Genomic DNA, 12154 nt, shown 5'->3' with positions numbered 1-12154 from the left:
TTCACTTAAAGATAGCATCTGCAAAAAGCTTACTACAGGGTTTTGACTGTTTGAGTTAGACTGTTTTAATTACACTTCATCCTTACCCCCAGTTTCCGCACAGCAGTACTTATGCGACAAAGAACTGTGCAAAGCTGTCTGTACAGGACTGAATTTCACCTTTGGGGATTAATTATAAAGAGGTTTTGGTGATGAACAATTTTGCAATGTTTCAATAAGATAGTTAAATCTCCCCAATGTGTGTTCAAAAAAATTAATTCAAAATGTCAGATTTTGATGGGGCTGTGGTATCAAACCTTAAGCATCTGTGACTATTTGAATTTCTCTTTACCTCAAAATTAATAAGAGATGAAACATACAGAAAGAACAGCAGTAATAATTCCTGTAGCTTCAAACAAAATTGTACTGGACTTTGCCTCCAGAGCCATTTCTAAGTAACTGAATCTCTGATCCCATAAAAATTAGCTAGGAGAGGCAGCTAAAATTAACTAAATCGAAGTTATCTCTCACTGCTCCAGGTTCTGCCCTCAATCAGCCTTGGAGTTTTGATCCAACCCTTGTTCAGAAAAGTGGAATCGCTTCTATAAAATCAAGTACAAATCCACAGAAGAAGTGACCTCTTGGCTGGAAAGTCATTTTCATAAAGAAAAACCAGTAAAGTTAATGTAAAAATAATACCCCAGTGGTTTACAAAGGAGGATCCTTGGGTTGCCTGGTTCAGTTTTAAGTTTAGAAGAATGAAAAAATCTCAAACGGAGAGAGTGGTTCAAAACCTAGTCTCTAGAGCGCATCTGATGTCTAGGCAGTATTTTCAGAAGGCTTAGGAGTTCAAATTCTAAGCAACTATAAAAATTCAGTTTGAAATTCTTTCTTTCCCCTTTCCTCCTCCTGCTCCCTGAAATCTGCACACCAACTTTGTTCACCAGGTTTACTTATTTTTTCTTTCATGCATGGAGAAGTCTTTCAAATGTAAGGAACCTTGAAACTACAAAAAAAAGTGTGTTAAATAAACAAAATGAAGGGGTGGTGTAGTTTCTTCTCTTTATTTAATCAAAGACATCTCAAAACTCTTCCGATGCAGGGCATTTGTGTCCCTACAAAACTGATTCACGTCAGATAACCTCAGTGATTCAGTTAAATTTATAGTGTTTAAAATTCCTGTGTGTTGAATTCGTTGAATTCAATTAGCTGTTTTACAGAAGTGACAAAGTTTATTTTATGAAAATAAAGAACTGATTTTCAGGGCTGTGCTCTACAGGCAGTCCCTGAGTATGTCCTTCACCCACAAAAAAAGAATATCTTTAAGAATGTCAGAAGGAAATATCCACCATGGAAGGTTTTCAGGAGAAACAAACACATGACAGGACATGGATCTATTGGAGCGAGTCCAGAGGAGGGCCATGGAGATGATCAGAGGGCTGGAGCACCTCTCCTATGAAGACAGGCCGAAAGAGTTGAGGTTGTTCAGCCTGGAGAAGAGAAGGCTCCAGGGAGACCTTATTGCAGCCTTCCAGTACCTAAAGGGGGCCTACAGGAAAGATGGGGAGGGACTCTTTTTCAGGGTGTGGAGCAATAGGACGAGGGGTAACAGTTTTAAACTGAAAGAGAGGAAATCTAGATTAGATATTAGGAAGAAATTCTTCACTGTAAGGGTGGTGAGGCACTGGAACAGGTTGCCCAGGGAAGCTGTGGATGCCCCATCCCTGGAAGTGTTCAAGGCCAGGCTGGATGGGGCTTTGAGCAGCCTGGTCTAGTGGGAGGTGTCCCTGCCCAGGGCGGGGGGTTGGAACTAGATGATCTTTAAGGTCCTTTCCAACCCAAACCATTCCATGATTTTATTTTTTTAAGCCTATTTTGTGGCAAAAAAGAAATATTTTTAATGGAGTCTATTACTAGTTCAAAACAGATGCCTTCTATCCAAATAAGGTTCCATTTTATTTTGTGTGGGCTCTGACAATGCCTTACTGGAGTTGCCTTGGTTTTTGCTGTTTCTCTGAGATAAGGCAGGTAATCTTTATTGCTTTTTGGAAGTCGAGTGCAAATAAGAGAGCCAAGGTACTCACAGTAGATCTGAGGTGAAGAAGGAGGAAGCCAGGAGGCTGAGAAGCTGCTGCTTGCTACGTAGTGCTGGCTGCTGCGATGAAGAGCTAGAGGAAGCCTGTTCACCTGCACTTCCAGTCTTGCCATTCTCCTGAAATGCTCCGCTGAATGGTGGTAAGGGCTCTATTCCCAAATAGCCCTGCGTCTGGTTGCACTGACGCTCTGCACAGATATGGAGAGGGATGAATGAGTGGAGAATGGCTTCCCATTCTTTGTTCAAGTTGAAGCCCCTCTGCAGCTTTGATACAGTATCGCTGTTCCTAGCTCTGCTCATCCTCTAGCACAAGAAAAAAAAATTGTGTCTAGATCGGGGTGACACGACTCTTTCCAGTATTGCTCCTTCAGCTCTTTTGGGGAGGGAGGAAAGAAACAAGGGTGTCTTTTCTACAGCCTTATTAAATGATGTTTTCTATCACGACCTGCAAATAGGGACAGAAAATGCCATTTCTTGCTGAAGTAACGCTGCACACAAAGACTGTTGGGAGGTGGGGGCTGTGGGGGAGGAGGAAGCCCTCAAAGACACACCAGGATCTGAGAAAACTGCCAGATCTTCATAATTTATTTTTTTTTCTGTCTGGGGAATTCAAGACTACTAATTGCTCTCTTGCAAGGCCCGGGTAGCGACTGTCACGTTAGGCGGGTGCTGAGGGATGTCTGTGTTGTGCTGGAGCGCGGGGGCACAGCTCGGGGGTGACTGTGTGGGCCGAGCAGCGCCATGGGCTCCGCGTAATCCCGTCTGACGTGCGTGTGCGTCTGTGTTAACTTTCTCGGTGGGATTTGAATCTGACTTTAGTTCCAAAGCCCTTCGCAGTACAAGAGTAAGCTTTCTCAGGCGCGTGCCCTGATACTGAACTGAACCGACTGTGCTCCTGTTTTCCAGGCCAGCCGCTTCCAAAGGGTGGGCTGGGTGGGAGACAACACTGTGTTTTGTGTGAGGCCAGCTCCCAGGTCACCTCCATGTCTAACTCCATGGGATCAATGCCCTTATAGAAAAGTAGGCTGAAGGCAAAGCCATTAGAAAGAGTCTGGTGAACTGAGCAGTAGCTAAGGAGAACTCTGAAAATTGATTTGGTGAGCTAATTAGGAAGGCATTGCGCCTTCTCTTGTGTGATGGCCGGTGATGGAAAAAGGGGTGGAAGTGGGGAATGGGCTGCCATAATGGGGATTCTTTATGAGGGAGTGGAGCAATAAGACGAGGGGTAACAGTTTTAAACTGAAGCAGGGTAGATTTAGATTGGATATTAGGAAGAAATTCTTTCCTGTGAGGGTGGTGAGGCACTGGAACAGGTTGCCCAGGGAAGCTGTGGATGCCCCATCCCTGGAAGTGTTCAAGGCCAGGCTGGATGAGGCTTTGAGCAGCCCGGTGTAGTGGAAGCTGTCCCTGCCCAGGGCAGGGGGGTTGGGACTTGGTGATCTTTAAGGTCCCTTCCAACCCAAACCATTCTGTGGTTCTATGATGGGGGCTCAGGTGTGGGTGAGAAGGCTGGGAGCGGAGGCAGGGGAGCAGGAGGGCTGTGAGGGAGCCCTGCTCCCAGCAGCCCCACGGGGGTGAGGGCGAGACGTCAATTTTTTATTTATTTATTTATTTTTAAATGTAAATGCTCTTACCTTCGAGGTACGCCGTTTGGGGCCGTCGGAAGGCCGCCTTCCCCACGGCGAACTACAACTCCCGGCGTGCATTGCTGCCGCCGGCCCCTGGCAGGCCCGGGGCGAGGTAGCGCGTTGCCCTATGGGATTTGTAGTCCATGGGGGCGGGGGCGACGCGGGGAGCGGGGACACGTGTCAATCAGCGGGGTGATTGACACGTGTCCCCGCTCCCCGCGTCGCCCCCGCCCCGGATGCTGATGGAGAGGGGGGGCGGCGGGGGGGATGTGCGCGTGCACGCGCTCGACGAGGCAAAGGGCGGGGGGGGGGGGGGAAACGCGCGCGGCGGTGCTGGGTGGCGCGCGCGCCCGTATGTAAATGAGCGGGCGTGAGGTCAGAGGCAGATGGAAAAGGGAACAGACAGAATGGCCGCCGCGGCTCCCGCTCCTCCTGCCGCCGCCGCCGCCTCTGCCTCTCAGTGCCGGAGCCCCCGCTGCACGGCGGAGCGCAGGGGAGTCCGCCGAGAACTCGACTCCTGGCGGCACCGGCTCATGCACTGTGTGGGTAAGAGAGAGGAGGTCGTGGTGGTAGTGGTGAGGCGGGGGAAACGGGGGACACGGCGGCTGTAGCAGGGGGGGAACCGAGGGGCAGCGGGGTCCTTGAGGGGAGCGGGGTGTCGGCGGCGGGGGAGCGGTCTGAGGCGCCCCGAGCCCGGGTCTCTCGGGTGGGCGGATGGGGTGGGGAGGTGGGGGGCGGCTTTCTTGGAGGGCGGAAGCGGAGAGGGGTCTGTGAGGGGAAGAGCGAAGGTGCCCAGCCGCCCGCGGGCAGCGGAGGGTGGGCGTTCGGGGCTTCGGTTGGAGCCGCCCGGTCCCTTCCCCGCGCCGCCGACCGAGCCCCGTTCTGGGCTTGGGGTCCTTTTGTCTCGGCTTCTCGCCGTTGGCGCGGCGAGTGCCGGTGGCTGCCCCCCTCCTCTCCTCCTCCATCGCCAGCGCCTGGGGGGCGGAGGGGGGTGGGGGGGAGGGAGCCCGCCTGTGCGTGTATGTGTGTGTCTGCGCCTTTAAGAGGGAGCCGCTCCTGCACTGACGGTTGGGATTTGAAGTTTTCCCTCCCCCCCCCCCGCCCCCCCGCGCGGAAGTTGTCATGGCGACGGCAGTTCTCCCCTCGCGCTCCCCCCTCCGGGGCTGCCCCGGTGTCTCGCGTGCCGCGAGGGTTCCCCCTCCCACTCCTGGGGGGGGGGGGGGGGGTGGGTCACGTGACTTCCCCGCGTACCGGTGCGGGGGAGCGCGGTCCCCGGCGGCCTTCCCGCCCGGGGGAGGGGGGACCTTGGGGAGGGAAGGGGGACGGGGCCGCTCCGGGCGGGTGGGGAGCCGCGCCAGCGGCCCGCGTCTCTGCCCGGCCTCCCTCCTTCCCTCCCGGCCCCTTCCCGGCCGTGCCCGCTCCCAGCGCTGGCATTCCGTACCGTGCGCCGCCGCGCTGCCACCTCAGGGCGGGGGACGCTTGGGCTCGGGGGCGTTTTTTGTTGTTGTTCGCGGGGTGTGGGGGGGAGAACGCTTTGCTGTCGGGAGCCGCTCGTTTTGTATCGTTTCAACAGACGTTTCCCTTCTCGGGGAAAGAGATCAAATCCTCGATCTTCAAGTAGCGCGGTGGGGTCGGTGCCTGCCCGCCCTGATGGCTGAGCGCTGGAAGCGCATCCAGGTGTAACGGGGAGGCTGAGCAGCATCAGCAGCTGTTCATTCAGTGTTTTTGCCTCTGCTTGAGGCGAGATCGCAGTGAGGAGTAAATATCGGACAAGTAGGTGCGCTTATAATTACAGGCGATTGGCTTTGTCCGGATTTGCAGGGTGTTTACATATTTTCAGTAGCCTTGTAGCTTCTTTGTGCACACAGACTTCTTGTTCTTGCGGTGTTGCCCCAATAACACTTTGAAACATCTGTTGTAACACCTGTGTATATATTGCGATACCTCTGTATGCTTGCGCTGTCTTTTTAATCCTTCAAGTTATAAACGTTGTTTTCCTAAACAATATTATGGATTTCCATACACTAATACACCATGTAACACTTCTTGTGGAAAGAATGCAGTTTAATTAGAATATATAGGGAGAACTAGTTCATTGGCATAGATGCTGTGTTAAACTGTTAAGTCCGATTGACAGATATCACTCAAAAGATATAAATGGCTGTTCCTCTGGTTACCTGTTATTTAATGGTATTTAAGTGTTAAATTTAAACTAAAATCCTAAACATTTGCTTGACAGTTAATAGCTGAAAGGACGTACAGGTGGTAATGATATGCTGCCAGATGTGTTCTGGAAACACAGTTGCGCAGCATGACAAATGCTGACACGGACTGCAAGGAAATGTAATGAATGCTCCGTAAGACAAAATTTCACTTAAATTCCACTTCTTCAAAGTTGTTTTTTGGGTTGCTTTTTCACTGAGAGTCTCAAAGTGTAAAACCATAAGATACGACTTATATTTTACACTGATTGCGCTGTGGTGTTGCTTCATGCTCAGTTTTCTTTCCCTTGGAATAAAAATTATTTAGGATATGATTTCTTTATGTGTTCATGAGGCAAAATTCAGTTAATAGAAAGGAGCCATGAAATGATTAGCAACTGCTGAGGAGGAAAGACATTGGTTTAATAGTCAGGAGTTAAGAACTGTTACTTGGCATGCCTGTTGAGCAGCCCTTATCTGAGAGAAAGTGTAAACAAAGTGTCAAGAAAGTGAGTAGTCTGGATAATGACAATAGAGTGCGCTTAACAGGTTTGGCTTGGGTTTTGGTTTTTTTTGTTGTTGTTAGTTGATTTTATTTTTTTTTTAAATTCTTAGCATTAACTTCTGTAAAATAGCCTCCTACATTAGCTGAAATTAACTTCCAAAGTAAAAATGGTTAATTGTTCTCATTTGGAAGAGTATTCCTAAGGATTCAAAGAGTCTAACAAAGTTATTATTAACTGGAAGGCCTGAGCAATTGTCCGGTTGATGGCTGAAACAGCAACGTGGTGGGAGGGAGGAGTAGTGAATATGATGGAGTAGGCACAACTTATTTTTTCTTTCTCTGCCCTTCCCAAGAATCATACATTTGCAGTGAAGTGAGGAAAACCATGTGGTAAAGTAGTAGCACCCCAATTTTTGAACTAGCTTGCTGTCAAACCTAAAACAAACAAAAAAACCACCACTGACAAAAAACTTGTATCATTCTACCCTTAGCATTTTTTAATTAAGAAAAAAAATTTTTTTGAAAGGTGATATGGTTCTGTGGACTATCGTTTGTCAAGCATTATGTTCAGAGCGTCAACTGGGAAAGTACAGACTCCTTGAACATGTTATATGGTTTCTGCTAAACCTTTCAGATTAATAACTTTATTTTGATATCTTGTATTGTATCACTGTGTTGATACTAGATTTGATATTTGCATTTCTGTAGTATAATCACTTGAGCACTTTAAAATCCTTTATCTGTAAAGGATTTCTCACTCACTTTATTTTATGGAAATGGTAAACTGAGACAGAGATAGTACCTCCAAGACAGTGATTGTCCAGCTTGAGGCTTCTAGTTAATAGATTGTTCATATCCTCAATATTGAGACAGAAATAACACTCAGTTGCCTGCAGTGTACTGTTTTCTTGAGGGTCGGTGATGGTTAGGGACTTCTGCTCAGAGGGCTTGATTGCTGAATTGTTTGTCAAAACCTGGTTGCAGACTTGAATATTTGCATGGGCTTTAGAATTAAAAGCTGGGGTTTTGCCAGCCTGTTACGTTAATTTGTGACCTGTGGAATATAATTTAAAGTCTCGTGTCAAAATGTTCAAGCATTTAAAGAATTTGAGAAGAAAAACAGCGATAAAATTTCACTGGCATTACTGAGAATTCTCTTATTTGTTATCTAAACATATTTGAAGGTATGAAAGACTTTGCATTGTAAATGAATGGAATATATTCACAGAATTTCTGAATAGGTGTTCAGCACAAAATCGCTGTTCAGATGGTAATCTTTGTGTGTGTTATGTTGAGCGCTAATATTCCTAAGATGCCTAGACTTGTGCTTATGGATGTACCTAACTCTTGCATGACTCAATCAGTGTTCAAAACTAGATGCTCTTAGAAGGCACCTGAAGATCTTGATTCTGTTGTTGTTCTTACAGCATGCATAATACGTGCTAACAACTACTGTTTACAGCAGCACTTACTGGTATGTTTTGTCCTAGGGATAGTCTTTGTGACACAACTAACAAACAAAATACCCTAATTCTAAATTCTGTGTTTATGGGAAAGTGGCAGAAAGCTCAGAGTTGAAGTACCTTAGCCAGCAACTGAGTTCTGTGGTGGTTTAAACTGAAGTTATTTTATAGAGGTGAATATTAGAATGGTTGAAAATTGGTTCTTTGGTTCTCTGATTAAAACTTTGTAATGTGAATTTATTAAATGCATTCCATTGGATTGAGCAGCTTTGGTAGTATGGAGCTATAAAAGTCCAGATTCATACTGTGGTCAGCCTTAAGAAACAGGTTTTATGTAGTTTTTCCAAGCAGTCATTGATCCCACTGACCAATTTCATTTGAACTTTACAGGTAGAGTGTTGGCAAGTACCTTGAGTCCGCATAACTTTCATGAATAGGCACAGAGGAGAGACCTAGTAGTTGCTTGGGTGCAAGAAAAAGCTTCAGCATGAGGTGGTGCTTTTTACTATGTTATGATGGTATCCTTAGGGTAAAGTTTGGAGCAGTAACTTGAGGCTTTTTAGTGGGAAGTGCCAGGTAACTCCAGTTGTGGAAGTTGAAATCTTCTTGCTAGGACCTTGCATTATATTGTGAAAATATAAAAGACTCTGAATAAATCTTTTGCTGTGAAAATGAAAGTTTAAAATATTATCTCAACTACTTTTAAAAAAAATAAATGCATTGCTATTTTGGGGGAGGGGAAGAGTAGAAGTTTTACTGTTCCTCTGCTGCAGCTCAAGGGCACGTATTTGACAGGAAATAGCTTCAGTATGGCTTTCTTATGAAAACTGAAATTTCATCAAAGTGAAAATCCGTTTTTGTATGCTTGTGAGATCTAGTGTACAAATACTCCTTTACTTGTGTTATATTTTTTTCTGGCATTTTTCCCGCTAAACTAGGATACATTGGGGCATCTAATTCTGTTTTGTTGGATCTAGACTTTCAGTTTTATTTTTAAGTATTTGAACTCCTGCTCCAGCTTACTATTTTTGAACCATCTGTCTCTCAAGTGCACTTTTCCAGGAAGAGGAATTCCCCTCCAAACAGAAGATTTGTAGCTACTGCATTTGGTGTTATCCCCAGGCTTGCAATGCTCCTGCGTTAACTACTTCGTATCTTTATTCCCACAATATGCAGAAGTGTTATCACTTTCACTGTGGCTGTAAGTACTTTGCAGTACGTTAGTGTCACATTTTTTGTAGTACTGGTGCTGGTTTAGGTGATTTTTCTATAGTCGCACAGTAGTAGTGTCAGCACTAGTTATTTTACTGTACGTCTATAGTGTTCTTGTCTGTCTGTGATTGTTTTGATGTCTCTGCTCTGTTACCTGTCAAGCCACTAATAGACTGTATGCAAGAATGATTTCAAAATTATACATGCTTTGAAGTCTTTTGCTTCCTAGGCACTCCAGCTTTTTTAAACGGCAAACAAGCTTGCTATCGCCATAGTGCCGTCATCCAATATGATGGGCAGTAATACTGGTGTAATGTGTTCTTGTGGATCTGTCATGCTTTGAGCTGTGATGTGAAAATCTTGGTGTGATTCCAGTGTAAAACAGATCAGGGAAGTAATCGCTGTGTTACTGTAAATGTTGGAAGAAGAACAGAAATTAAATCTAGATCAGAATCACAGCACGGGTTCACAGGTGGTTTTTGCTGCAATGGGGAAAGATGGTATAGTGTAAGGGAATAGCTCAAACTAGCATTACAGAGGCAGGTGTTCAACTTGGCATTAGCACTGAACACTTAATATGAAACCAACAATCTAAGAAAACAGTGAAGTGCCGTATTGCATCATCAAGTCTCACAGAGCTATTACCAGAATAGAGAATTCACAATCATAACTGCATGCTCCTGCTGCTCATATGCTTGCATCAGCACTGATCAGACCCTTCTCTGATCTGCTTTAACTCGGTAGCTGGTCACTTGTCTGTTGAAAAGAGGTAGGGTCTTGCAAAAAAAAAAAAAAAAAAAAATCTAGTGGATGCTGGTACTAGCACAAGGACGGGGGTGGGACTGCATGACAGAAGCAGGATGGGTATTAGCAGAAATAAGCCATTGGATTGGTTTAGCTGCCTATGGCACTGTCAGCTGCCAGGAATGGAACGCAGCCCTAAACATACCATCCTGATCTCCCCTGAACTAAGCGGGTTAAGAAAAGAGGAAAAAATGGTCAGTGTGTTAGTATGTGTCATTGGAAGTTGCTGCGGTGTATGTATCACATTAACTGTCTTTAGATTGAAATAAGAGAAAACACATGGGGTTTGTTTTGCTTATGTTGGACTGTCTTTGTTTCAAATACTTAGTGTTAAATCAGCTTCTTTTCCGTGTCCTCTCACAATCCGTTTCAACTCATCAGCTTTTCTCCACGAAGTAATTGCCTACTGCTGTTATTATGTATTTTTGAAGGGATATCTTATGTTTGACTCCTGAGAGAAATTTTTACTTGGGAAAACAGTGTAAGAAAAGTTAGAGTAATGACACTCAGAGACTTAGTTTAAAAGGCAGAAGGAGGAAGTTTTGTGTGTCTAGCCCTAGATGCAGTACTAGTTCACTGTTCTCTTGTGAATCTGCAATTGTAAGCATGCATGTAGTGTAATTTTATGAAAGATAAAACTACCTGCTACACAGACTAATTCATGGACCGTGTGGGATGCAAGCAATACTGTGTTTGAATTCTTTGCAATCAGAACAGAAACATGTTGCAGAGCATACAAGTAGATATGCGTATCTTCAGCAGTGTTGATAAAATCTGTGATTGTTTTTGGTGCTCTTTATGTCTAGATACTGGTATATGGAAGTAGTTCAATTTATAAGTGTTCCAGGAACTACTGTAATCTTTGTTAATGTTTTTAGGCATAGCTTGAACTTTCTTATTGTATGTTCTTATATGGTAGCTGTTTACTTTTTATGTGGCTGATAGTGAGTTGAGAAGCTTAAACTCTGATAGTTTGTAGGCACTAGGAGTTACTTAAGCTGGAGCTTGTGTAAACCAAAACCATGAGTAGAGATATTGTCACGGCAACTCAGTCTCAGTTCTTCCCTTGAATTGGCATTCAGTAACTGTACTAATGGTTGAGGTTGGTAACTTTTAGTTTTTTTGTTGATACATAATATAATTTTGTTCTTTTTTATTTCTGGACTCGCTGTAGCTACCCTGATGATTTCTGTGGACTGGTATGAGCATTCATTTATTATTAAACAGTTCAACAAACTAGACTGTAAAACTAATCTAGCTGAAAACTAACCTAGAAAACAGCAGGGGGAACGTGGCAAGAGGAAGAATAGGAAAGAAAAGGTCAGATCTAGTTTAACTTGGATCAGTTTCCTAATCAGGTTTACTACATACCTGCTTTTTCTCCTCAGTCAAGTGTAAGTAGCTTTACTGGAGAGAACAAGGCTTCTGATTTTTAGTAACTGCCTATTTTAAGAACAGTTTTTTGGGGGGTTCTAAGTGAGCTGGAAACTAAGTTGGCTGAACAGCATCCTAATCAACAAGATTGTTGACAAGAGTAAGAATAACAAAACATCTTTCCACTTGTTCTCCCTTTGTAGTGGAACTTGTGTGATGTAACAGTGAACTGCCCTTTTTAATTTAGTCTGGGGGGCCTACTGTGTTTTTTTTGTTGTTGTTGCTCTGTGTTGGTTTTCTGTTAGTTGAGTCTCCTGAACTGTCTTGATGAGATAATAAGTACTAGTAGTTGTGTAAGGAAAAGAGTAATAGGAATGTGGTGTGCTGATCAATTTATTAGATCAGTGTATGCTTTTGAGGAGCTGTACTCCAATAGCAGCAAGTAGCCAGGGCTTGTACTGCCTACAGCTAAAATGGGAAAAATTAGTACCTCTTCCCCTTATCCGCCCTTGCCTCTTTTATTTTTTGTCTGTATTATATGGGTGTTTTGAATAGATAGTTCCAACGGATCCCTTCTTCTTGAATATGACTCAAGTATTAGGGCTTCAAACAAGGTTGTTATTCTAACCTTTAGAGTTCAGTGTGTTTATGGTAAAGTGTAGAGGTCAGCCAGAGCTTTATAGACTTCACTAACTTAATATTTTTTGTCCAAGTTAGGACCACTGTCTTTTGTGTTATTCTTGAACCTTGTTCTCTTTGATGTGCTTGGAGGGAACTCTGATAAGATAGCTTGGAACACTGATAGAGGCTGGAATGGAACTGAATTTGTGTGATTCTCATGTCTAGCATGACCTCCTGAAAAATAGATGGCATTACAAATTTAGCTACCATAC

At 44.6% G+C, this 12154-nt stretch overlaps 1 protein-coding gene across 5 annotated transcripts in view; it reads left to right on the top strand.

The window, feature by feature from the left end:
- The first annotated feature begins 3970 nt into the window (after positions 1 to 3970).
- The window catches only part of LCORL (ligand dependent nuclear receptor corepressor like), an 85114-nt gene continuing 76930 nt past the window's right edge, over positions 3971 to 12154 (top strand). For all 5 annotated transcript variants that reach the window (XM_063335562.1, XM_063335558.1, XM_063335561.1 and 2 more), the window contains exon 1: positions 3971 to 4248. In XM_063335562.1, coding sequence (XP_063191632.1) covers positions 4089 to 4248 — 160 coding nt within the window. In that variant the 5' untranslated portion in view covers positions 3971 to 4088. The remainder of the gene's footprint in view (positions 4249 to 12154) is intronic.

This window comes from Chroicocephalus ridibundus, chromosome 5 (assembly GCF_963924245.1).
Source record: "Chroicocephalus ridibundus chromosome 5, bChrRid1.1, whole genome shotgun sequence".
Taxonomy (NCBI): Eukaryota; Metazoa; Chordata; class Aves; order Charadriiformes; family Laridae; genus Chroicocephalus; species Chroicocephalus ridibundus.
Note: the sequence above shows the minus strand (reverse complement) of the source record. Positions and strands in the feature narration are given on the sequence as shown.